The 26080-nt window shown below is 57.2% G+C and overlaps 1 protein-coding gene and 1 long non-coding RNA gene across 7 annotated transcripts in view; one reads left to right on the plus strand and one right to left on the minus strand.

Moving 5' to 3' along the window:
- The window catches only part of BCR (BCR activator of RhoGEF and GTPase), a 102649-nt gene that overhangs the window by 28678 nt on the left and 47891 nt on the right, over nt 1–26080 (minus strand). For all 6 annotated transcript variants that reach the window (XR_014234174.1, XM_082354145.1, XM_082354143.1 and 3 more), the window contains exons 2-8: nt 20036–20202; nt 14629–14733; nt 14105–14290; nt 8875–8982; nt 5952–6012; nt 4694–4746; nt 2525–2665 (exon numbers count right to left, since the gene is read on the minus strand). Coding sequence is in view for 5 of the 6 variants with exons in the window: in XM_082354145.1 (XP_082210271.1) it covers nt 2525–2665; nt 4694–4746; nt 5952–6012; nt 8875–8982; nt 14105–14290; nt 14629–14733; nt 20036–20202 (821 nt within the window). In the remaining variant the exon portion in view is untranslated. The remainder of the gene's footprint in view (nt 1–2524; nt 2666–4693; nt 4747–5951; nt 6013–8874; nt 8983–14104; nt 14291–14628; nt 14734–20035; nt 20203–26080) is intronic.
- Nucleotides 21168–25617, plus strand: LOC309611352. Its single transcript, XR_014234471.1, has 2 exons — nt 21168–24366; nt 24780–25617. It is a non-coding gene; the product is annotated as an uncharacterized lncRNA (long non-coding RNA).

The following is a 26080-nucleotide window of genomic DNA, read 5'->3' on the forward strand; positions in this document are numbered from 1 at the left end:
AAGCATGTGCACCTGGGGACACGGTCATGCAGCACTGGGGACCTGGGCAGCCTGACTGCGGGGTCTGTGCTGGGGGGCAGGTCCTAGGACACTGAGGTCCTCGAGGAATGCCCCCTCGGCAGGGACACGGCAGATGGTCTTCCAGCCCAGGAGGCAGGACCAAGGGACCTTCTGTGAGGGGGGGACTGAACTCCTTTCTCCACACAAAGGAGCTGAGCTTCTGGCCATTGTCAGCAGAGGGCCCCCAACGTCCAGCTCAGAGGTGGATTCGTCCCCTCTGCCGGCAGGTCAGAATCGTCCAGGGTCCCAGCCCTGATGGAGCCCCCTGCAGGCCCTTCCCCTCCTCCGCCGGGTCCTGCCGCTCACAGGTTCATCCAAAGTCCCACCCCAGCCACCAACTTCATCCTCCAGAGGCCACCAGCGTCACCCTGGCACTTGTGGCAGCCCGTACATCCACCCGTCCGTGTTAGCAGACATGGGCTCAGACAGCAGCCCTGGGGGGCTCTGATGGGTGGACTCAGTTGCCAGGCCCCTCCCCATGTACCCCTGCCTGTGCAAATCCTCATTTTCCAGGAGAAGCCCCCCACCCCATGACGTCCTGGCCTGAGCCTTGCTCTGTGCTGCACCCCGTCTCCGAGGGCCACACGAGGTGCACAGCGCGGGGAGTGGACGGTGTGGCTGTCCTCTGAGCGCAGCAGGACTTTCTCACCACGAGCTTCCCATCGTGGCAGATGTCTTCCCTCCCAAGGAGGCCCCAGGCCTCACTTCTGAACCCCAGCCCACCCTGGTGTCCTGCAGTGGCTCAAACAGAAAACGTGCAGCAGATGGGCAGGAAGGGTCTCCCAGCTCCAGGAAAGCAGGGCCCCCAACCACGATACTGGCAAATCCACGAAGGGAGCCCGGACCCTGGCCCAGGGGTCAGGCCTCATTCTGTCTCTATCTGTAGACCCCAGCCCCCAGCTCTCGAGGACGTCCCAGGCAGGAGTGTGGGTGTGGATCTGCCTGCATCCTGGTCTAGCCGCCATCAATCTCCCTTACTGTGCTCCTGACGGAGAGCCCTGAATGAAGGCGTGTGCGACTCAGACTCCCGATATCAGGGTCACCGGCCTTTCTCCCCCATTCGTGGCTCAGGCACCCAAGCGATTCCCCTCAAGGAGCAGACACCACAGGTCAACAGGACCAGATGCTGGCGGGGACGGGGTGGACGCAGGTAGAAGCCCTGTCTCCGTGAAGCACCGGCCCCTACACACTTCCCACTCAGGCGCCCCGGGACCCACGGGGAAGGAGGCCTGGGATACAGATGCGGGCTCAGGGGCCTGGCTGACAACTGCCAGGCGACATCTGATTTTCCTCAATTCCTGAAGGCAGCTGCTTCCAATGATCCGAAGAGCAAGGAGGCACTTCTCCCCGGGGAACCTAAGTGCAGCGGGAGACACAGGCGCAGACTCAGCACCCACAGAAGGACTCGCACGGCTGCTTCCCAGGAGGGCGGGGCTCTTGTGAAGGAACTGCCTGCGAGAGAGCACGGTGTCCCAGGAGGGGAGACCAAGCAGCATGAACCCGAAGGGGACGGGAGTCTTGACGGAAGCAAATCCCGAGTCTGGTGAGACCGTGTGAACTGCTGACAAGGGAGGCCGAGCACTCAGGTACCACTTCCCACACAGGTGTGGAAGCACAGGGCTGAGAGCAGCCTGCCCGCCAGCCCCGCGTCCTGGCGGGTCAGCCTCGGCGCCGCCGAGCACCTGGCACGCTAACGGGAAGAGGAGTGGCTCCGAGCGGCAGCTACAGTAAGGTTCGCTGCCAGCCCACGTGTTGCTGGGCCTTACGGCTCCTGTCCCTGCACGAGACCCCAGAGGCCGCGGGTCCGCATCCCCTCCCCGCCCCGCGGTGCCGCTTCCAACGAAAGGTGTTCACACTAGACGCCGCCCCTGACTGGCACACCTCTGCCATCTTGCTGCAAGCTGCCTGGCACCGGGCTGGGCCCCTCCCGGGAAGGAGCGGAGGTGGCAGGGGTGGCGTCTGAGCCCCTTTGTTCCACACCCTCTCATCTACGATGTGCAGAGAGATGGAGACCGGGAGGGGCTGTCAGGGAGGGAGGGAGGAGGGGAAGGAGAGCCCTCCTGGCCGAAGAAGTCAACCACGTTCGTTCTCCATCTCCGGCCGCAAACACAAACCACACCCGCCTCCCCTTCATCACCTTTAAAGTCCTTAAACCCACTGTTAACTGTATGTTAATGAAAGAACACTCAAGAGAAACCGAGTGGTCCCCAGGCACACAAATGCCATCCTCCTTCTCACTGGTCTCCTTAGCTGGGGATCCTGATCCGGCAGGGTGTGGGGTGCCCGGGACATAACCCCCCAAGTGAGGCCCGCACCCCTGAAACCACACCCCGATGCCCTGCACACCAGCCTGGGTTCACCCTGCCAGGGTCAAGGGCCCCCAAGTCCAGGCGTTTCTGTGTTGGGCTGAGCTGTGCGGATACAGTGGGCCCCATGCCCACCTCTGCTCGGCCGCCATGCTCACCTCTCCCTTCTTCACGGTCATGGACTGCCGGCGGGGCGTGATCTCCTCGTTAATGCTGGACAGGAAGTTCTGCGAGATGCGGAGGGCGTCTTGCAGCAGCAGGTGGTCGGGGTGGCCAGAGGGGGTGTGTTTCAGCAAGTCCTGCATCGGACGAAGGATGGAGTCAGAGCAGTCCCGGCATCTCTGCCGTGAGAGCCGCAGACGCGCTGGGTGTGACCTGGGGCCGCTTCTCACCATGGCCTGGGCCACGCGGCAGCACTCGTGCGAGCACTGTGCCGGGAGCAGGCCCCTAACGGCGCCCCACAAGCCTATACTGTTTGCACATTGCAGAGAGGGGCTCCACGCTACAGGTCTGGGGCAGGTTTCTCTACCCGGGCCCTGGCGACATGCAGGGCTGGTTTTGGTGGGGGCTGTCCGGGCACTGGAGGATGCTGGCACCATCCCTAGCCTCTGCCCACTCGATGGCAGTGGAGCCCCCTCGTGTGGCTGTGACAAGCAAAAGTGCCCCTTGACATTGTCACAGGTCCCCTGGGGCAGAACCCATCCTGGTCCGCCGGTCCGTGTGAGGTCAGGAGAAAGCCCCTGACCTTCCCGGCTCCTCCTCTTTTAGATCAGAGCCTGAGAATCCTTCTCTACCGCGAATGCACGTAATTTGTGCTCAAAGTCTATGGCTTCCTGGTTCAGAGAAACAAAACCCTCTTAGCTCCCAAATCCTACAGCAAAGAGAACATGGGGAGATGAAATAAGCTCAGGGGAGGCTCTGGTGTTGGGAATCCCAGGCTCCCCCGCCAACCGCTCCTGGTGGCTCTGGCTTCCCCCTGCCAGGCCTGGACTCATCGTGGTGAGGGGACCAAATAAAGGGTCTCCAGGACTCTGATGGGCCACCGGCCAGAGTCTCCCAAACCGCAAATCTCAGCTTATCTCCCTCCATCCAGGAACTCTTAGTCGGAGGATGGTAAGAAGTTATGAAACGTGCAATGGATGGAAAACCACGCAGCTTAAAACTGAACGAGGCAGAGCTGTTTGGGCCAAAGTGGGACAACTGCCACAATATAACATTAAGGGGTAAAAAGCCACACGTGGAATGGTATGCACAGCACAACACCGTCTGAGTGATTTAGAAAGATGCCACGTGTGTCGGCATAAAGATCCTTGTGGTGGTGGCTCCTTTGTGGGGAGGAAGCAAGACAGGAAATGGACACTTCAAACACTTCTGTGACTTGGTTGTACATTTTTTAAAAAATGCGCAGGTTGGGCTTCCCTGGTGGCGCAGTGGTTAAGAATCCGCCTGCCAATGCAGGGGACACAGGTTTGAGCTCTAGTCCGGGAAGATACTACATGTCGTGGAGCAACTAAGCCCGTGTGCCACAACTACTGAGCCTGCGCTCTAGAGTCCGCAAGCCACAACCACTGAACCCACGTGCCACAACTACTGAAGTCCACGCGCCTAGAGCCCGTGCTCCGCAACCAGAGAAGCCACCGCAATGAGAAGCCCGTGCACCGCAACGAAGAGTAGCCCCCGCTCGCCGCAACTAGAGAGAGCCCGCGCGACAACGAAGACCCAACGTAGCCAAAATAAATAAATAAATTTATTAAAAAAAAAAAAAAGCACATGTAAGACTTGCTCTAAATACAGACGAATAAGGTCACCTGGCAGTAGGATTGGGGGCTTTTTTTCCCCTGCTTTTGTTTCTCAGCATTAAGACGACCACTTAATAATGTGCAAGTGACTCCCCACTGCCTTTAGGAGCAGCCCCGCCAGGTGGGCCTCCCTGCACACCCTCTCTGCACACGCTCTCCCGGCTGGAGAATGTGGTCTGACCACAGCCCCGGGATGCACCTGCCATTGGTGCCCCAACCTGTACTATGTGTCCCCGCCCCCTCCCCCGGGAAGCTTCTCCACCCGCAAGCCTCTGCCCATGTGGGACGGGATGCTCCCTACCTGTTCCCGCTCTGATGAGGCATCTGGAACACCTGGAGAGCCTGCTGCGTTCCCCCCTCCCACCCCCAGGAGCCCAGGGATGGCAGAGGTGCCTCACTTCTGCATCCTCAGTACAGGTGTGTGGCAGAAAAGGGTGCAAGCGGGCAAAATTGACAGACATCAGCGTCAGCCCCAGGACAGAAGCCAAGAACCCCAGGGTGAGGAGGCCCTGGGCCCGAGGGACTCACATGCAGGACCAGTGTGCTCCTCGTGACCCGGTCCACAGGCTTGTAGAGCAGGGCTGTGGAGAGACGAAGGGTGAGAGAAGGCGGACCGCCCACCTGCCCACCCACCCTCACTGCAAGGGTGGAGGTGGGGGCAGCCCCAGCCTCCACATCCCCTGGGAAACCCACATCCCCTCCGCTCAGTGACAAGGTTGAACCCGATGCATTGGAAGGTCGGGAACATGGCTGTGAGTCTTCAGTCTGTGACATCAGTGCCAGGTCCAGGGCTGATCAGAACCCGAGCCTGCGTGGCTGACTCAGCAGCAAGCATTCAAAGGCCTCCGTGTTGACGGCCCTCTGGCCTGGGGTCAGGGAGCTGGCCAGCACTCTGGGGAGGAAGCGCCAGCGCAGATCCCAGGCCGGGGGGTGCGGACCAGCACGCTACTCTCCATGTGGATCCAAGCCTGATGCTGAGATGTGGCTCTTGGTTTTATAAGTGTTTTTGGACCCCTGGACGCCAGCAGCATGGAGCCCCACCGGCCAGGGCCATCCCCGCTTCTCCGTGGTGGGCACAGCCCATCACAGGCACAGGCGTTTCATGTGTTCTCACATGTAGGGTGCAGCTCCGCCCGTAACCCCCACGACTAGTGCAGGGCATGCATTGTTATCCCCATTTTACAGAAACGGGGGAAACCGGCTCAGAAGGCGGTGTAGCTGTGGCCCCGGCCCACGTCTGCTGTTCTCTGTGAGCGTAACTCCTCCCAAGACCCTAACAGCCAGAAACGAGAAGTACCTTGTTGTTCCTGAGCTCACTCTGCTCAGAGGGATGAGGGCAAACACAGGCCCGGGAGCCCGACTACTTGGCCCTGACCCCTGCCCAGCCACTCTGAATCTGCGTTCTACATGGTCCTTTCCACTCTAAACCTGTTTTATCATCTGAAACAAGGGAAGACAAGAGCCTCCTGCAGGGCCGTTGGGACAACACGATGACACTGTAAATGCCCGGCAGTGCCTGCTTTGTGGGCGTCCGATAACTCCCACCTCTTCCTGGTTCTCTGCCCCAGCCCCCACCCCCCACTGGTGGCAACAGGTCCTGACCACGTCCCTCCGCACCCACCACGGCCAGCGCTGCTCCCTCCCCATCCCCCCACCCCCCACTACTGGAAATCTGGAGCAGCAGAGGGGCCAGAGTATGACCCAGCTGGGGGCCCTGGCTGCTCCTGCCTGCTGGCAGCGGCCGCCACCACAGGGGCATGCAGGGGCCTCGGCATGGAGAACTCACTTTCCAGAGAGTTCTTGGTCGTTTGGTCCTTGGCATCCTTGTTGCTTCTGGCTCTCAGGTTCTGCAAAGAGAAAAGCACGTTTTCCACAGGGCAGATGAAGCAGCTCTGATGTGGCAGCGAGTTCACGGTCAGGAACCTTCAGCAGAACTCTCACCCTCCTCTCACCGCTGAGAAGCCCAGATGTGGCAAACCTCAGGGCTGTGTCTGGGCCACAGGCTGCAGAACGGGGCCAACTGAGCACACGCTCGCCCTGGATGACGCTGCTGACATTAGGATCAGAAATTCTCTATTCTAAGGGGCTGTCCTATGCACTCTGGGATGTTGAATAGCATCCTATGGGTGCAGCAGCACCCTCTCCTCCTGCTGTGACAATCTAAAACATCCCCCGGCATTGCTAAGTGTCTCCAGGGGACAAAATCAGTGCTGGTTGAGAACCTCTGACACAGAGGATCCTGCAAAGAAAGGCAACTGGCAACGCCCACCCTGGGTGCACGGATCAGCTTTCTTGGAGCAGTTAAACAACGTGCAGGGGCTGGTGGGTCAGAAAGAAGAGCACTCAGCTTCGGGGAGGCCAGGGCAGGCCGCTGGCATGCACTCTGCCTCCACCCCAGCCTCCCCTCTCCTGACTTTGCAAACGTCCTTGCCCAGGAAGTAAGCAGAGCTTTTTAGTGGGTGGGTCATTTTTCAACACAACCGTGTCAAAGGCACTGCTGATTTGGTCCACGGTACCAAGAGAAATGTGGATAAAAGGTCCCTGTGTGCCTGAAATAGTCTCTGGAAAGAAGCTGTGGTTAATCCCAGTATGAGACTTCTGAGCAAACAAAAAACACAGCACAGGAATGGGAAGGGGCCTGGAGATGGCCCTCGCAACCTCTCAGGCTGTGGGAAACCTCTTGGGACTAGAAAACATAGTGTATTTTAAACTCACGGGGGCCAAACTCACAATGCACCTTGGTGCCTCTCCTGAGAATTTAGCTCCCCTCAATGACTCCTCCATCTGTCTGCCTCAGCAGCTCCCAGAGGGTGGGCGGGGGGGTGAGGGGGCGTGAGAGCTCAAATCTGCAAGAATTAGGTGCCGCTCACATGAGCCAGGGCAGCAGCCCACGCGCCAAGGGCCCCTGGAAGGTGTGATGAACGTGGGCACTTTGAGCATCTCGGGGCTCTGGGAGGCCTGCCTTAAGAAAACTTACAAGTTTGGTTTAACCCCACATTTCCCAAACTGACTAGACTCCGGAAGCCCTTTTCACATGATTCCTGTTACCTACTTATTATCTGGGGAGCTTGAGCTCACAGAACCCATCTCAGGCAACCCCAGTCTGACTGGACACTGCAGCACACCCATTTCTCAGGCCAGTCCTGGGAGACATGAAGGACCACTGCTCCACCCTGCCTGTCCTTGGAGATGGACATCCAGTCTCCATGGCCGAGCTCTGACCCCCCAGAATGCAACTCCCCACACCTCTAAATGGCCTGCTTCTTCTGTGTCCTTTTGGTTCATTTCACTGTCTGTGTGGCTCTAATTTCTCTGGGTCTTTTTTGAAACATGGATGGAAAACCAAAGTGGATACCACCTGATGGTAAAAGTTTCACAGAACCGGCATTTGGCCGCACCGAACCCCGTCCTGCTGCCTGGGCCTGGGCCTCGGCTCAGATTCCCACCTGTGCCTGGTTGATGGGACCACGTGACTCCCGGGTGGTGTGCCACCATCGTTTCCTCCCTCCTCTGTGGACACCTGTCCTGGTGGACGTGAACTTGGCTCCATTTAACCACAGCCTGCTCTTAAAAGATTATGACTCTAATTTGTCAAAGTCACCTGGGACTCGGTGCCAGCATTCCAGCTGTTAGGGGTATGGGGGCTGCTAGTTTAATGAGCTAAAGAGAGGAACAGACCCAATGCTGCAGGCAAACCAGGGCAGCTTCAGAGGGAAGTGCGGAGCCAACCTGAAGCCCTGGGTGCATGTAGCCCGTTACCAGCGGCAACAGGTGGGGAGCAGGGCACCCATGGGCTCTGGGGAACGGTGTGGCACATTATCACCATGGGAGACGCTGGTGCCGGGACCCACAGGCCCCAGCCCCCGTGATAAATTATAAAATAGCACAAATCCCCTGGAACAAAGAAAGCCCAGGTGTAGCAGTCAGGGTACGATCGTATCCCAGCAAGAGACCCTCCCCTGCCTATTTCTAGTTTCCGTTTCTCTTCTTAAAGCTGGGGTTTCACTTGGAGGTCTTCCCACCCAGAATCCTTGTTTGGCGGGGAAGGCAGGTCAGGGCTCTGAGGACTACAGGTCTGGGAAGAAGAAAGTATCACCCAACTGCCACGGGCAGAAGCAGGATGGAGCGGGGCAGGGAGGACCTGGCATGGCCACCAGCCCCCAATGGCCACCTGTCTTCTGCATCCGGGGGGCTCTTCCGAGGTCCCTCGTGCTAACACTCCAGGGCTTGAGGTTTCAGAGCCCCCGGGCCGGTGCGGTGCCCAGCCTGCAGCTTCCTCCCATGCGGGTCGACAGAACGCACACCAGCCCCATCCCCCGGGCCGGCTGCAGACCCCAGAGGAGCAGAGCATGACACCTCCCCACCCGCTCTCCATCCGCAAGGTGCAAAGTCGGCCTCAGGACTCAAGTGTCGAGACCTCTGTTAATGAGGCAGAACTATGGGCATCCCGAACTGCACACAGACAGTGCAAGTCTGTCCGGGGTACCCCAGAGCTGGGCCCTGGCCTCTGGGGAGGCAGGGTGCTCCTCGGGCTGCTCCGTCTGTCTGCTCATGACAACCCACAGGCATCTGGAAACACAGCTGAGGTTCACAACCAGACCTTAGTTTGCTGTGCCTTGTTCTCCCGGGTCACGGTGTGCCAACGACCAGCCCACAGCCCACCCTCAGGAGGTGGAGGGGCGCACCTGTCTGAACAGCGTCACGCGTACCTCAGAGATTTCTGCAAACTGAGCGTTGGCCTGACAGCACTTCTCAGCCGTTTCCATGGCAACTCCGTAGTTGTCCACAAAGGCCCGGTACACACCCAGCTGGCTGGCCTGCAGGGAGGAAGGAAGAGAGTGTGGGACAGGTGTAGGGCAGGTGTGGGACAGGTGCGGGACAGGCGGTCTCCATCCCTCTGGGTAACGGGCTTCTGTGCACAGCTCTGGAGGAAGCCCAGGTGCGGCAGACAGTGCAGGGCTGCAGGAAACTCAGCTCCTCCACGCTGTCACTGCCTCCCACCTGCTTCCCCTCCCCACGCGCTAAGCACGCTTTCTTCTTCCAAAGCGACACGTTGAGAAGTGACTCACAGCCCCGGGGCGGGGGGGAAGCAGTTCTCTTCGTCCTCCCACCCCACTCATTTAAATGGGGCCACCAGCAGCAGCTGAAGTTCCAGGATATCAGTGAACGTGGATGAGCGTCTCCAGCAGGTGGGATGGAGCGGCCCCTTCTCATCCTGGCTGCGGGAGACCTCAGTGGACCCATCCCTGGCCTGAGGGGCCACTGCTCTGCTCCTACCTGATCTCTTCAGACACGCAAGAAACACTCAGTTGAGCCGCCCTTGGAGAAGAGGGGCTCGCGCTGCCCAGACATGAGCCCAGCCCAGACCTGGTGACGGGGCCCAGGTGTCATGCTACACACCTGGCAGGTGGGAGACCTCTGCTGCCAGGTGCAAGGCGAGAGGTGTTTGTTTGTCCTGTTCTCAACCAAAGGCATTAATAGAGTGTCTCCTCACTCGGCCTCCTGCTCCAACACTCAGTTGAGTAAAGACTTCCATGGTTGGGGGGAGGGGTCCTGTGTGCAGCCACCACCATCGCTGGGCCCCAGGTCACCTCCAGAGGCAGCAGGGAAACCCCGGCCTGGGGTGTAAGGGCAGAAGCCGTGACCTGCTGGCCAGGCCTCCCACTGCAGCCAACCAGGAGCGGGAGGCCTGAGGCTTTTGCTGCTGATCCTGGTGTTCGGTCTGCATCGAACCTAAATTTTATTTCTACGTGCATTTGCATTTATATTGAATTTTATGTTTCTTCAGATGGCAATCCCAGATGCCCTTGGCACTGTCTGGTCTTCTGGACTCGCTCCTTGAGGGGGCTGCGTGCGGGCCTGGGGGCGCGAGAGAAAAAGCAGCAGCTGGAGAAGGCCCTGCCCGGCCCCGCTGATTACCTGGACGAGTCGCTGCATTCCAGACGCCAGGTTCCCTGCCATCCGGTTGGACCCAGAGCCCTGCCTTCTCCCCCTCACCCTCACTCACTGAGCGTCTCCCACAAAAACAAAGGCCCTGCTTGAGGCACTGTCACCTCGAATCATTCAGACACAGCGCAGCCGGCTAGCAGGAGACACACGATGAATAAGTAAAGCAACAAGTAATATGGCAGATGGCTGAAGGCAGAGCAGGCGAGGAGAACAGCGGGGCTGCTTTAGATACTGTGGTCAGGGCGGTCTCTCTAAAGAGGCAACGGCTCAGCCAAGTCCTGAGGGGATATCACTGTTGAACTGTGTCCCCTCAAAATGCATATGTTGGAAGCCCTAACCCTGAGCACCTCAGAATGTGACTGTATTTGGAGATGGACCTAAAGAAGTGATTGGGCAAAAATGAAGCCATTCAAGTGGGCCCTGATCCAATCTGACTAGGGGCGTTATGAGAAGAAAAGATTAGGACACAGACAGAGGGACAACCACGTGAGGACACAGAGATGACGGCCTCTACGCACCGAGAAGAGCGGTCTCGGGAGAAACCAGCCCTGCTCACACCTGGATCTCAGACTTCTAGCCTCCAGAAATGGGAGATAGATCTCTGTTGTTTGAGCCACCTGGACTGTAGCAGCCTTAGTAAACTAACACAGGGTCTTTGGGAGGAGAACCCCTTTCATTACCTCTCCTGCCCCCTCTTCCAGGAGCTCACATCTTCCAAGTGGTTTTTGAGAAGTTCCAAGCAATTCATGCACTAATCAGAACCCGAGCTGCACCAATAAACCAATGGAGATCACATGCCCTCCGATGTGAGGCACCGACAGGACACAGCATCACTGCAGTGGTTTTTTTTTCTCTTCCTGCCAGAAGCGCAGAACCTGAATCTATTCCTGAAGAAACATCAGACCCAAACTAGAATGCATCCTTCAGAAAAATGTCAAGGTTGTGGAAGACCAGCAGAGGTTGAGAAACTGGTACAGATGGAAAGAAACTAAGGAGACCTGACAACCACGTACATCTCGCGACCTGGACTGCATCCCGACTCCGAAGGAAAATGGCTACAAAGAACACGATGGCTAACTTGGGAGAGATTTGTAGAAGCATTGCATATTAAATAATAATATCACTCAACTGTGAACCGTCCTCCGATGGAGGACTGTCCTGTGGGTTGTGGAAGAGCATGTCCTTAGCAAATACACGATGAAGTATTTAGGGGTAAAAGGGCAGAGGGATCTGCATTTTATTCTCAAACTATTCAGCATGTGTGCGTGTGTGTGTGTGTGGGGGGGGGTGTATACAAAGGAGAGAGAAAGAGATAAAGATTAAGCAAATGTGGCAAAATGTTACAATCAGTGCAAAATGTTACAATTGGTATATCCGGCGCACACCCAGTTCTTTGTGCTATTCTTGCAACAATTCAGGAAGTTTGAAATCATTAGAAACAAAAAACCGGAGCTGATAAAAATTCAGCCAGAAACAAAGCCCCTAGATGGGTAGCAATAACCCACAGCCCCACAGGAACGGGAGTCAAGGCACCGTCAGGACAGGGCTTCCTAGCTACCAGGTGTGGCTCATGAGTTCCCAGGTGGCAGAGGTACCAGGGCTGGGGCATCACAGGCTCCTCGGGTCCTAAGACTCTCCTAGCTGGGGAGCCTGACCCCGCTGTGCTGATCTGAAAGGGACGGGGACGGTCTCTGTCTGTCCTTGGGGAGACCCAGCGCCCGGCCCCGGCGGCACACACGTGAACATGCAGCACGTGGTTCCTGGGGCTCCACTTCCCACGGCAGCCCCACCTCTCTCCCCACGTCTTTGCGCTGCAACATCTGATACGTGAAGGTAGTTCAAGGACACCAGGGAAACCAGAGGAAACTTTCCAAATTCTGGTGTTCATCAGACTATTAATTTTTTTTTTTTTCAGTTTCCGAGTGACTTCAGAGTGTTATTTGGGGAAGAGTGTGGTTGCAGTTTCTGCCCACAACACAATTCTTCAAAGATGTGGGCTTCAACGATGGGGAGCACCTGCGTCAAAACACAGCCTTCCACTCTCTGGCCACGGGAAAGGGGTCCCGGGCGGGAAAATCTGCAGCCCGGGGCGGTGGCCAACAGGAAAGCCACACCCGGGCGGAACGCCAGAGCCCAGTATGAGCCAAGACAGGCCGGCGGTGGGCCAGCTGGGCGTCTGGGCGGCCAGGAGGGTTGGGGGCTGGTGGTCTTTCACCGCGTGCTCTGGGCACTTAGAGAGGGCCAGGTGACCTTGGCCACCCCACCCCCAGAAGACCGGCTTTCCTCGGGAGGGAGAACACTCCAGGGAAAGAGCACAGGAGGCCCGGGCAACCCTTTAATCAGGATTAGGGGTCCTCAGAGGTGGAATCCCGGTCACCCAGGCCTACCCAGCACCCGCCTTCGAGGGCGTCTCAGGATGGGGGCTCACAGTGCTGGGAGGTGGCCTCTTTGCTGCCCCTTATATAGAGACATGCCCCACCAGCCTCCACCTAAAGAGACTGGCTCCCCCTTTAGACCCACAGAGGTGGGGGCTCCTCACACATGAACCTCACACCTTGGAAGACAAACATCGATCCGGCAGCTCCATCTGAGAGTTTTCTCCATCATCCTCAGGTCCCTCAACCACCCCTTCTGCTGGGACAAGTTCTACGTTACCCATGTCTCAGTTCAGTGTTCACCCGAGCCTGGTCCCTTCCGGGGGTGGCCTCGCCAGTGCCAAGGGGTCCACCAAACCGCTTCATCTGATTACTAGATTTTCCCAATCCCGTTGACTTTTTAAAAGCTGAATCCTTGGCTCCTCGTGAGCCCCGAGGTCAGCAAATGGCCAGAGAAGGTCCCTGACCTGCCCCCACGGCCGCCTCTCCCTCCCTCTAACCAGGGACCCAGAGCTACGTATGCCGAATGGACTCCCAGCCAGTTTTTGGCCCACTGAGCCCTTGCAGAAACCCTTGTTCTGTCATCCAGCACCACCCACCCTCCAGTATTATGCCCCTGAAGGCAGGGCAAAGCACTCTTCCTGGAGGCAGACAGACCAGGGGTACCGTCTGGGCAGGTGACCTCCTGCCCCTCGGCCTCCTCACTTGCATGGGGTGGAGACGGGACCTGCCTGGTGGGGCTGCCTCAGCTCAGGTGAGACAGGGCACCCGCAGGCCCCTTTGAGCCCCCTGATCAGAGCTGAACCCACTACCCGGGGACCAGATGGCCTCATGGTCCCTCGGTTCACAGCCTGGCATGGCCATCCCCAGGTACAAACCAGCCCTCCTGCCTTCCTCCAGCCTGTCCACAGGACGCGTCCTGATTCCTGCAAGGCTCCAGGGAGCTGCTGTCACAGTCGCTAGCATTAAACGTGCCTCCAGGTCCCCAAAATGGCTGCGGCGGGAGCTGGGGCCACACGGAAGGCCTGTTCTCACCACTTCCTCAGCCAGGGACCCCCTGGGGACCCAAGGGCTCCCTGACTTTTATTGACCAGCCTTCCCTCCCCAAACCACTTTTTAAAAAAAAAATTCTTGATTAATTCAAGAGCCTTTAATTCATAGAACTGCAAAAATGAAATAAAGTACAACAAACCCCCGCTGTCCCCACCTGTGCTTGCCCCTCCAGGCTCTGCCTGCCCCAGTCCCCCTGCCCAGAGTCTGAGTCCTGTTCCCAGGGCAGCGGCTTCTTTGTGGTCTAGAGGGGACCAGTCTGGAGACTGGGAACCTTGAGTAAAACTGAGCGGACCCGGAAAGGACCAGAGATGGCATTGGGGCCAGCAGAGGGAGGGAAGCCTTGCTTTCACGCGGGGTCCAGCAGTGGTGCTGTGGCGGCGCCCCCTCCCCGCAGCCCCCCCTTCGGCATCCCAGGCAGTAAGATGTGTCCCAGACTCTCCCTCCCCATCGTGCCCTCAGCAGCCTCACCCGCAGGTGGCACCAGGCTCAGGGAGAGGCCTGGCCCCCGCCCGTCCCCCCGTCACCCCCAGGAGGCTGCCGGTCCCCGCTCCGGGTCACTCACCAGCTTCTGGAATAGGTCGCCCACGCGCTGCTGGTGGCTCCACTGCTGCAGGCGGGGGAGGAGCCCGTCGTAGAACTCCTTGTGGATCTCATAGAGCTCAGGCACTTTGAAGAAGATGGTCTCGATCTGCTGGCTCGTCAGCACCGGCTGAGAGGTGGTGGCAGCAGCCTTCAGAGGTTTCATGGGCTGAAAGAGGGCACAGGTGACTGGTGGGGCAGCACAGATGTCAGGTCTCGCCACTTGTCAAGTGCACTGTGGTCACGTGACATACATGCTTTTATTTTTAAAATTCCATTAACAATAAAAATTTAAAGCCAGCTTGGTTTGGTACCCGAGTCTTTCACTGGCATCCACTGCCCCTTGGGGAGGCCCAACCTCCACAGAGGTGGCATGTCCTGCCTGCCCACAGGTGTGTCGAGGATCCTGGAAGGGTGGGCTGCTCCCAGGCTGACCTGGGACCTGGGACGCGTGAGCAGAGCTCGCCAGGGCCCATCCTGCCCGCTTAGCCCCTGCACCCTCCTCACCAGCAGCAGCGCCTCCAGGTGACTCAGGTAAGTCTCCTCGCTAGCCAGGATTCCAGACAGGACCCATTTCCTCATCTCCGAGCCCTTTTCCAAGTCCAGCTCACTCTGCAGGAGAAACAGACAAAAATCAGACCCGGGGTAGGGTGCTTGAGGCGGCCCCTCTCAGAGAGGAAGCTGGCTTGCCAACCTGAGGACAAGCTTCCCAAGAAGGTTCCAGGTGGGATTAAATTAGGAAGGCACGGGAGTCCTGGCATGTCAGCTCGACTGTGGTCACTGCAAATTCTGGATGGTCATCCAGCTAAGCCGAAGGCCACCCTTGGTCTTGACCCCAGGAAACGGGCAGTTTGGAGCTGAGCAGGGTGGGCAAGGCCTCTCTCCACACCTTCTACCCGTGACCAAGGAGTGGCTGTCCTGGAAGAGGCTGAGCCCAGGGGGCGTCGGGCCCCCCACACGGCCACCCCGACTCCTTCCACGGCTCCCCTCTCCTCTCCTGGTATCTGCCTCGCCGGCCTCTGTGCCACTGCCACCTGACCCTTGGACCAACCAGGCCCAGGCAGCACCGCCTCCCTCCCAGCCACAGTGGTGGGGCTGGGGGCTGTGGCCACCTGCCCAAGGGAAACCCCATCCCCTGGGTTCAGGGTCTTTGTCCCTTGAACCTGCTCTTCTGAGCCTGCTTTCCAGACTCTGGACCCGCATACATGTGGGCTACGGCAAGGTCCCCTCTCCCTACTACTAAACGCCCCTCCTATATGTGGGGTGATGCTCGGCTGCCTTTGCCTCAGAAGCACAGAGCTGATGCGCCCCTGGATGCAGATGCAGGGGGTAGGGTCCAAGAGGCTGGCAGACCACATTCCACCCCTACTTGTGATGGTGTTACGGGGGCGATGTGTCCCTGGTGCCCGAGAATGTTACTGTGTGCAGAGAAAGGGTCTTTAGAGAAGTAATCAAGTTAAAATGAGGTCATTAGGGTGGGCCCTAGTCCAAAATGACTGGTATCCTTCTAAGAAGAGACTAGGCGATCAAAAGGTACAAACTTCCAGTTATAAAATAAATAAGCCCTGGGGATGTAATGAACAGCATGGTGACTATAGTTAATGATACTGTATCGTATACATGAAAGTTGCTGAAAGAATAGATCTTAAGAGTTCTCATCACAAGAAAACAAATTTGTAATCGTGTGGTGATGGATGTTGACTTATGGTTAGCGATCATTTTACAATATACACATATATTGAATCGTTATGTTGTACACCTACAACGAATATGTTATATGTCAATGCCTCAATATAAAAAAGAACAAGAGAAGGAGATTAGGACACAGACACACAGAGCGGGAAGACACAGGGAGAAGACGGGCATCTCTAAGCCAAGGAGAGAGGCCCCGGGAAAAACCAACCCTGCTGACTTCCAGCCTCCACAACTGGGATAAATCAACCTCTGTTTTTTAAGCCACACGGTCTGTGGTACTTTATTACAGATGCCCAGGAAACTAAAAGAGATGATGCTGTTTTCATCGACTTCCTGGCCACAGCCCTCACTTGCTCCTGGACCACCAACAAGGCAAGCCGGTGTCAGGTTGGCCGTACCCATGGCCTGTGCTCCACCAGGCTGAGGCTGCCCTCCCTCTGCCCGGCCTGTGCTGACCGGCCTCACTGTAGTCTGAGGGAGGCGCCAGACGGCTGGGGCCCTGTGTCCAGAGAAGGGGATGTAACAGCCCTGTGCTTTCCGTCATTGGTTTCCCAGCCTGTGGGTGAATGGGAGACAGCTGTGTGTGCACACATGGGGGACAGCCATCAGATTTTTGGCTTAGAGCCACTCCGGGGAAAGGACACCCACGTCCCACACCACAGCCCCCGTCCAGGCCATACTGGGCAGCGGCTCCAAGAATGGGAGCCTCTGGGGCACAGCGCCCGGAACACACAGGTGCTCCACGAAGACTCACAGAATAAACCAACCAATGAGAGGATCCAGAACCGCTGGCTGGGCCCTGGCTTGGCCGCATCTTTACGAAGCTCCAAGGGCCCCTCCAGGGAACCCCTGTCCGTGAGACAAGCGGGTCCTGGGGTCTAGGACCATCCATGCAGCCTGCTCTGGGCCCCCAGTGCCACCACCATCAGCACAGATGTGCAGGGTGGAGGGATCCCATCATCTCCTCTCACCTCAGACCACAGAGGCCACGTCGCGAGCGGAGGCGCCTCGGGGAAGCAAGCTCCCAGCGGACCGTGCACGTGCCTCCCAGCGGGTCCAGGGTGAAGGCTCGTGCGCCCGGGAACAACCCCACTACTGTGAGCACGGCCAGTGGGGCTGCTCCCACCGCCGCGGCCTGGAGAGCCGGGCGGAAAAGGCACGTAGGCAGGACAGCGCCCCGTCCAGCTCTCTGTTCCAAAGGGTGCAGCCAGCTTAAGGGAACGTCTGGGCGGGGGCGAGGGCACCTCTCCTCAGACTACAACCTTCTTCTGAGCCTCAAACGGGCCAGTGGCAGCAGACAAGGACGGCTCGGCTCAGCTTGGACACTGGCCCACCCCACTCGGAGGAGAGAGGGTGGAGGGGAAGTGCAGAAGAGAGAGCAAAGGCCAGGGCGGGGACCAGCGATGTTTACGACCCCACCTCGGCACGTGCCTGCGCTGGGAAGGGCGCGTGAATGCACCCAGTCCAGACGGGAGACCGAGGGAGGAAGCTGGAGGAAAAGGGCGAGTGGAAGAAGGAAGGAAGGAGGCCTCCTCTCACTGCTGCCCGGGAGGGGAGAGGGCAAGGCAACACAACCCTGAGGCTAAAAGAACAAATAAAAAATAAAAAATGAACTGGGTGTGGCAAAACAAGGTAGGGAAGCTGAGGGAGGGACCCAGGGGAACAGAACTGCCACCCACCAGCCAGCTGCCAGGCCCACCCCCACCCTGGGGCCTGGGGTGATTGGGGCGCAGAACCTGGGCCGTGAGGGCTGGGCTGCTCCTGGCTGGGATGTGGTGGTCAGCACAGCTGCAGAACAAAGGACACCGCCTCCCCGCAGGATGGCAGCCGGGGGTGATGCCCAGACCCTCATCCTTATCCTGACACTCGCTGGCTGGCATTGCATAGTCATGGGTCCAGGGGAAACACAGACAAGACTGGCAGGCACCTCTGAGAATGACCAGGGATGGAGAATGTCACTGACGCTCAGCGCTGGGACAGCCTCGGTCACCAGGATCTACCCTACATGGCCACCTGCATCCTTTCCACAGTGCCCCAGGCAAGGGGGGGGGCCTGGCCTCTGCTGACCCCTTACCCACCCCTGGGGACGGGTATGCATGGAGCTGACCTGCACCCCAGGAGGCCACCAAGCCCCCAAGTTGCCATGGAGTCCCCAGGAAGGTCCTCCTGACAGCTCACCGCTCAAAGGACCCAAGTTCGGCAGCCGGGGATGAGCCCCACCCGGGAAGGTAGGGACGGAGAGGGATGAGCAGGGATCCCTCCCCTGGCTGATGGGGATGAGGCAGCTGTGACCTCAAGACCACCATGCTTTCTGTGGGTGCTAGAAAGTGACAGCTGCATCGTCTTCAAACCCATAATCAAAGATGAAAGAAGGAAGTCTCACTGCAGAGCTGACGGGGGACCCAGAAAGTCAGGGCTGTGCCTGTCTCCAGGGGAGTGAAGGGTGCACACCCTGGGGCTCCAAGCACCTAACCATGGGGCTTCTGGAACAAAACAGTGCAGCCCTCCTCTGATCAGGTCCCCATCTCACCCAGGTGCTTCCTGACACCTCTCTGGGCCAGGTGGCCTGCTGGGGACTGGAGCCCCCAGGCCTGGCAAGCAGGTGCAGCCTCTTGCCTTGTGTGTAACGTGAGAAATGCCTGTGGGCTCCGCGAGGCAGGAGGGGGTGAGCACCTGGATCTGGACAGGCTCCACAGCAGATAAGCCCCTCAACTGGGGGCTAAAAGGTGGGGGCAGAACCCCAAGTCAGTGTGGCAGGGGTCTGAGGGCAGGAGCCCAGGGAGAGGTAGGTGGGCATCCAGCCGCAAAGGGCCTGGGGCACAGGGAGGGCAGAGCAGCCTCCTCAAGGGGCCTGAAGTAGAGCAAGGTCATGCGGGGGGAAGACAGTCCTCAGGGACCATAGATGGACAGGGACGACTGTCCCAAGTTCAGGGCTCAGCCGTAAGGATGCTTGTCTGTACCAAGTGACACCCACAACGCAGGAAGAAAGGGGATGCATCAAAAAAAGGCAAGGCAGTTGAGGGAAAGACTGTCAGCTGAGGGGTGGGGAAGGCTTCAGATCTGGTAGCTGTGTGGCCTCAAGCAAGTCACTTTGCCTCTCTGAACCTCAGTCTCCTCGTCTGTAAAATGGTGAAACTGGCTGTTTGGTAAGAAGCTGCACGAGGGAGGTAGGCATTACACATGGGCTCCCCTCCCACCCCCGTTTCAGGATGAGAAGCCTGCCCAGCACGGCGGTCTTCAGAAATCACAAAAGCAAAAGAAAGAAGTAGCTCTGCAGCTAAGGCGCCAGCCCAGCGGAGAGGCCACTGCAGTGAAAAGATATGCTTCCAGCCACAGGGAAAAGCAGAGTCCTCTCACTCTTTCTCTCTCTTTTTTTTTGCTGCGCTATGCAGCATGCAGGATCTTAGTTTCCCGACCAGGGATCAAACCTGTGCCCCCTGCAGTGGAAGCACAGAGTCTTAACCACTGGACCACCAGGGAAGTCCCTCGCTCTCATTTTTAAACTCAGAGTGGAGATTACCCAGAAACAAGCTAAGCAGAAGGGGGAAGGTGTCTGTCCTCAGGGACAGTGGGACCAGAAAGACAGAGGTGCCCCAAGGACAGCACCCTCTCAGCCCAAAAGGAAAGATCCTGACAGGTCAAAGGGGTGCCCAGCTGGGCCCTAATGCACCTCAGAAGTGCCCGCCTGAGCCGTGGGACCGCTGGGAGCGTGAGGACACTGAGCCAGGCTGGGCTGGCACACCAGCTCCGCCACCACCCCAGCCGTGTGCCCACGAGAGAGGCACCTGCAGGATGTGCCAGCTTGCACTCGCCATGGACCTCGGGGCCTCAGTTCTCCATCTGTAGAGTGGAGGTGACGGCGGGATCATTAATGACAATGAGACCTCAGGAGAAAGACCCTGGAAAGTGGATGAGTCATCTCAGCATCTCCTCTGGCAAAAGGGGGCCAGTGCTCTGGGTGCGGACACCACCCTGCTCGGGCCACCACCCCAGTTGCCGCTGCTTTAGACGGCAGCCGAGTTCTGGGCCTCAGCACGGGTTGCCTGCCTCGTCCATGCCCCGCCGACAGAGCCCCACAATCCCCCAGCTCATGCTTCCAGCAGGCGGTCCCCATGCACCAGATGGGGGAATAAGGGCTTTAGTAACTGACTTCCGACTGTTGGCTGCCCCATGACCCACTTGCTACTGCTGGCACCCGCCCTCCCACCCCGGGACTCACCACTTTGGTGGACTCCGGTGCGTCCCGGCTGCCCCTGCCCTTGCTGCCGAGGTGGGGCGAGGAGGAGGGTGAGTCATCCACGTAGGGCAGCCCGTCCTGCTGCCGGCGCTGCTCCTCGGCCCGGTCCGTGGCACAGCTGTACCCCGGCGGCGTCCCGAATGGTGCATCTACGTTGCAGAGAAGCAGCCTGTGTTAGAGCCAGGAGAGGGGCTCCATGCCCCACCGGTCACCTACAGGCGTGGAACAGGGGCCTCAGGTAGGCTGATCTCACCTTCACAACTGACTGGCCAAAGACGGCAGCGCGAGGAGGGCACGAAGCAGCAGCCCCCTCGTCAGGCGACACGAGGCTGGGCTTTCGATAGCTGTGGGGCAGCGGGAGGGGGCCCTGAAAGGTGGACCCCAAATGCCAGTGTCTTGCTGTCAGGGACATCCTTTTACCTTGTCTGTGGGATCCGACCTGATCCTGCTGACCTAGGTGCAGGGCCAGGAAACAGGATGCAGGCCTCTCCCAGCCAGTGTCCCTGTGAGCACAGAGAGCGGCTTATGCTACAGCAGGCTCCCTATTTGGGGGTACCTAGTTATAGAGCTAACACCTTCCTACAGGCACCTGACGGCAGTCAGCCCCATCCCAGGCCAAACCACAAAGCCCACACGTGCTTCCAAGCCCTTGGCCCTTTGGTAGCTCTGTTCCCAGAACTGTTCTAATTCAGGGGACCCCCTCACTGGGACATCAACTTACAATGGCCCAGCCTGTTCCAAATCTCACATGAGGGCCACTTCTCGACTCCTTCCAAAGGGCACCTGGGATTTCCAAGAGGTCATCCCAACTGGGTTAAGTCACGTCACTGTGACTCACCTGCAAGCAGCCCAAGGCTACAGCACAGGTGGCCTCCGGGGCGGTCAGTCACCAGTTTACAACAACTGCCACCACCAAACACTGCCCAGGCCAGGTGGGCACAGGGCCCAGCACAGGGCCACTCTCGGGCTTCCAGAGCCTGAAACGGGGCTGTTCTCACTTCCTTCCACGTGGGCAGCCGGGAGGAGCCACGGCTGGACTGGCTGCAGGCTAAGACCGGCCACCGAGCTGCGGGCGCCCACACGGCCAAAGTCCCAGCTCCCTCCCACGCATCTGCCTCACCCCATTCCTCCACCTCCGGTCCCAGCTGGTCACACGCCTTCTAACAGGTGTCCTTAGCCCTGGCTACAGGGCAGCGTCACCTGGGGAGCTTTGAAAACATAACATAGGCGGGCCCAACACAGACCGAGTCAGACGCCCGGGGTGGCCTGGGCCCTGGTGGCTGTAAAAGATTCCCATGGGACTCCAGCAGACAGCCAGGGCAGAGATCCTGCACTACCCCCACCCGGCCTGGCACTGAGCTGGTTGCCATGCCGATCCACCTGGGTCCCTGGTGTCTGCACTCAGGTGCCAGCCGCAAAGGCCAGGCTGGGTTCTGCCTGTGTGTGTGTCCACAGGAGGGTCCCAGCAGAGGCTAGTTCTGGGGTGAGTGTAGCAGGAGGACCCCAAGAGCTGCACAGAGGCACCCTGGTACCTCTTAATCCCATGGACCCTTAATCCACGGACCATCATAGGGGCTTTAGTTACCAAGATCGTTGTGTTGGGTTATCACCCACAGACCCCCTGGACTTTGGGTTTTGTATTGTCCTTGCAGGACAGTCCAAGGCCATGGTCAAGTTCTGCCTCCTCCTCCTGAGGATTTGCAAAGGCACTTAACTAGCTTTCACTCAGCATCCCCAAGGACAGCTGGGGAGGGGTCAACTGTATTAAAAAACACAAAACCCTGTTAATGCAGAATCCTAATTCTGTACCCCACCCTCCAAAACAGGTCTGACTCCAGCTTCCACTTCCTTCTGGGAATCACAGGTTTGTCTGCTTGTTTAAATAAAATAAACACGAGGCCTTCTTTTCCTAAATTACAGCAACCCCTACTCGAAACTTGCCAACCACGGGAGCTGCTTCCCACAGCAGCTGGGCACGGGCGGAAGGCTTCAGCTGTCAGGGCCTCACTCCCCGTGAACCTGAATGGTCCCCCTGGGCCACGGGGCTCTCTGCTCTGGCCCTGCAACCTGGGACTCATCCTCCAGGTGGGGCAGGTGGGCAGCTCTAAGCCGTGGTGGGAATGTCTCAGAAGCGAGAGGCTCTGGTCTTGTCCAGGAGGCTGCACACCTGAGATGGTGCGGTTCACTTAAGCCATCCATGTCTCAGTTTTGCTGACTTAAAATTGGGCCCGTGAACTCGACAATGGATAGAGGTCCCCTCAGCTCTAAAACATCACTGTCACTCTTTAGGGCGGCCGGCCGTGCCCTCCCCACCTCCTTCAACAGGTCCCATCCTCTGCCCCCAACTCCTCCTCTGGGCCCGGCTTTTCCATTAGCTCAGAATTACCAGCCTCCACATATCCTAAGAACCTTTGAACTGTTTTTTAAAAAATAACAATCATAAAAAGTCAACATATTCTTTATCGCCTGGAAGAACACTGAGCATGCCACCTGATTTCCAGGCCCGTGACTGCGCTGAGCTCATGACCAAGGTCAAATCAACACTGAGTCTCCAGTAAGAACTTCAGGGTCAGGCTCAGGGCCCCAAGGCTCACCCCAAGAACTGCAAGAATTCATGTTTGTGAAACCACGTGCTGGTTCCACGATATCCGGGCTAAAACCTGGTGCAAAGCCAAGTCATCCCCCCCACCCCGTGAGGGTCTGCTGGCCCGTGTCCAGGGGGACCATCGGCTCCGATGTGGATGCTTCACCCCCACCAGGTGAGACTGAGGGGCCAGGTTTGCAGCCAGATGCCATGGGGTCGTGAGGAGGCTCCCTGGCAACTAAAAACCCAGCCGTATTCCCTCTGCACACACCTCCCCAAACCGACGTCTGAGGAACTGATGCTTTTAAGCCTGAGTTCTGGATGGCTGGCCACCCCTCCTGCATCCCACCTGAGGGCTCAGCCCACTGTCCAGCTCATCTGGACTCAGCACCCCTCATTTCACTGACCCCCCAAGATTGCTCCGATGCAAGTGTGACGGGCGGGAAGAAAGCCCTCAGTTGCCTCCTCCCGCTTCTAACCAGCACACAGGGACCTGCCTTCCTCTCACCCTGCGGGTTTTCATACCAGAGGTCCCCACACCACAGGGGTCCCCCTCCTCTTGAGCACAAGGTGCATTATTTGGGGATTTGGAAAGCCACTGTCTCCCCAGAACCAGAGCAAAGTGAGAGAGAGGACTTGCTCTCCCCTCCTCTGCCAGCAACACCCAGCGGGAAAACCTCTCTGGGCCTGGCCACCTGGTGACACGGTGGCCGCAGAGGCCAGGCACTTCCTGCAAAGTTCTACCCAAAGCTGAAGCCAAACACAGGAAAGAAGCGGGCATGGGCCTGGGATCCCATGCCTTCTAGAGGCTCAGCAAGATGAAGGCGGCTCAACCCAATGCTCAGAGCCAGAGGGGAAGGGGGAAAGGGAGGGAGGGGGGAGGGGAGGGGAGGGAGTGGAGAGGGCTGCGAGGCTGAGTCACAGCTCCCGGCTTAGTGTGGAAAAAGGTTTGCACAGTGAAATCTGAAACCTCCTCTCCAGGCAAGTCGGCTCAGCAGCCTCCAGCCAAGCACTCTGCAAATCTAAAATCCATCCTCCGATGCAAGGAAAAAAGGCAGCCCCCACCCCCCTCCAAAAAAGCAGAAGGAATTGGGTCAGTTCGGGGGGCGGGGTGTCCCCAGTCAGTGCCCAGGTCACATCCCCTTCTTTTTTTTTTTTTTTTTTTAGTTTAAATTTTATTTCCTGCCCCCAAACATCCATTAAGCGCCCAGGAGAAGGAAAAGGGGATGTGACTAGCAATAGAGATAAATTTTCTTCACAACAATGGCCATGGCAAGCTTAGGCACTTTTGGTGAAATCTCTCTGGGAAGTACTGGCAGAGGAATAAAAGGCAAACTGACACAGAAGTATTGCTTGGTGTGCATTTCCAGGCTCTGCCTTCTTTCTCATCTCTTGGTGGCAGGCGGAGGAAGAGGAGAAAAGGTTAAACTTTTTTATAAACCGGCAGAATAAGCTTATAACATCCTCTCACTATCTCTGCATAGGTTCTAGTCTCTGCAGCATTATATAAGCTTTGCCCAAAGTAATGAACAGTTGAAAGTCAAATGTAATACTTCACCAAACAACTTAAAAATGCTTGCACACCGGAAAGGATTAAGTTGCAGAGAACACAAATGGACCCAGAGCAACCTTTGCCAAAAGAGAATATTGTGCTAAATGTACAGCCATAGCTCTTTTCCATATGAAGAAACAGTCAGAAGGATAAAAGAACTTGGTCAAAATCACACAAGTAAGTAGGACAGAATCTGGTCTGTCTGTCCCAAGGGTTGTGTTCTTTAACCACCAGGCTAGCTTTTCTCAAATCTGATTCATGCATAGAATAACTATACACCTCTGTTTGCCTTGAATATTCCCTGTTTATACGTATGCCTGCTGCAGTTTTTAACATTGCCCACTTTGACTCCCAAAAGCAACCGAGAATACACAATAATTTGGTCACTTTATCCATGGACCACTGTGGTGGGACTGCCCAGGAAGCTTATTAAAAGTGCAGCTTCCTGAGCCCTACTCCAGATCTAGATAAGTTTTCTGAGGGTTGGCTCAAGAATCCAGGTACAAGTCTTTTTAAGTGGTTTTGTGGAACCCCCCAGGTGAGTCTCTCGCTCTCTTAAGTTAATAAACCATTTATTCTGCCTCCCACAGATGCCCAGCCAGGTCCTGTTAAGGTAGGAGTCCCCGCACCACATCAGAGGGATGCTCCCAGCCAAGTAATCTCTGGAGCCTTGGAGAATCTGAATGGTCTCATGCTGGCCCACCTGCCATGACAAACCTCCTCCAGAGCATTCCCCTTCACATTTTACCTTCTACCACTCCCAAAGGCAGTCTGCTCCAATGAGGCCTGACTTCGTCTGTCCTAACGTGCACCCGCTGATTCAAGCAGTTTAGGAATACAAGGTGCTGTGGTTCTCAACCAGGGTGGCCCAACCTCTAAAATAGTAGTCCAAGCAGTCTCTACCTCCTGGGCACATCCCCTCTGCAACAGCCCCAGTAAAAGAATGTCCCATCCTTGCTTTTTCAAGGTCGGCAACAGGGAGTCCCCTCCTAAAGAAGGTTCTCTCTCATTGCCACACTCTCAAAGGCTGCCCCCAATGTGGTTCCTTCCTGTGGGCCTGATCAGGCTAAGGGCAGAGTTGTCTCTTTCCTTCTCTGAGTCGGACCAAATCGTCTTAGTAACACCTCTTCACAGTGGTGACCATGTGTTTCACGGGGGCTGCTGCTGAGCCTTTATCTCATCCTTTCATGGTGGAGAGAGAGAGGATTATAATGATTTTTACTTCTAGGGGAGAGGGGAGTGTAATGATTATGTTGTCATTTTGTATTATGTCCTTTTGTCATGAATTTGTTTTGAATTTCATATTAAAATGGGCCCACCATTCCCACATTGTGAGGTCATTCAGCACCCTCATTTTGCACCTTTAACATCTCTCTCAGTATCACTTGGAAATGTCTGAAATGGCATGAGCTTGTCCTCACATTCCTATCAGCTGTAAATCCGGAGCCCCAACATGAACCTAACCATTGAGCAGAACACCTCTCCACTACCTGTGTAACACTGGGTAGGCCCCTTAACCTCTTGGTTTTCTTCAGTCCTCAGTTGTGAAAATGTGAGGGTTCTATGAATTTATATTTGGGGCGGGACAAGGTCGAGGAGAGTGTGTCTTTGCTTTTATTCTTCCAATCTGGAATGTCCTCCCTCTCTTCCCCATGGGTCCAAATCTCACTTGTCCTTCAGGCCCACTGCCAAGGAGCCTTCCCTGATTCCCCAGTCCACACAAATCTCTGCCTCTTAGGGTCAGTGCCATACAACCTAGCTGTCTCTTATGTTAATCTTGCCTCTCAAGCCAATCTCAGAATGTGGGTCTCTCTTGCCCTCCTGGGGCCCCTGGGGCTGTGCCAGCCCACCGGTGTGCCCCACGTGGGGTGTCTACTACACTAGGGCATGG

Source organism: Balaenoptera borealis, assembly GCF_965194805.1.
Source record: "Balaenoptera borealis genome assembly, chromosome: 14".
In the NCBI taxonomy this organism is placed as follows: domain Eukaryota; kingdom Metazoa; phylum Chordata; class Mammalia; order Artiodactyla; family Balaenopteridae; genus Balaenoptera; species Balaenoptera borealis.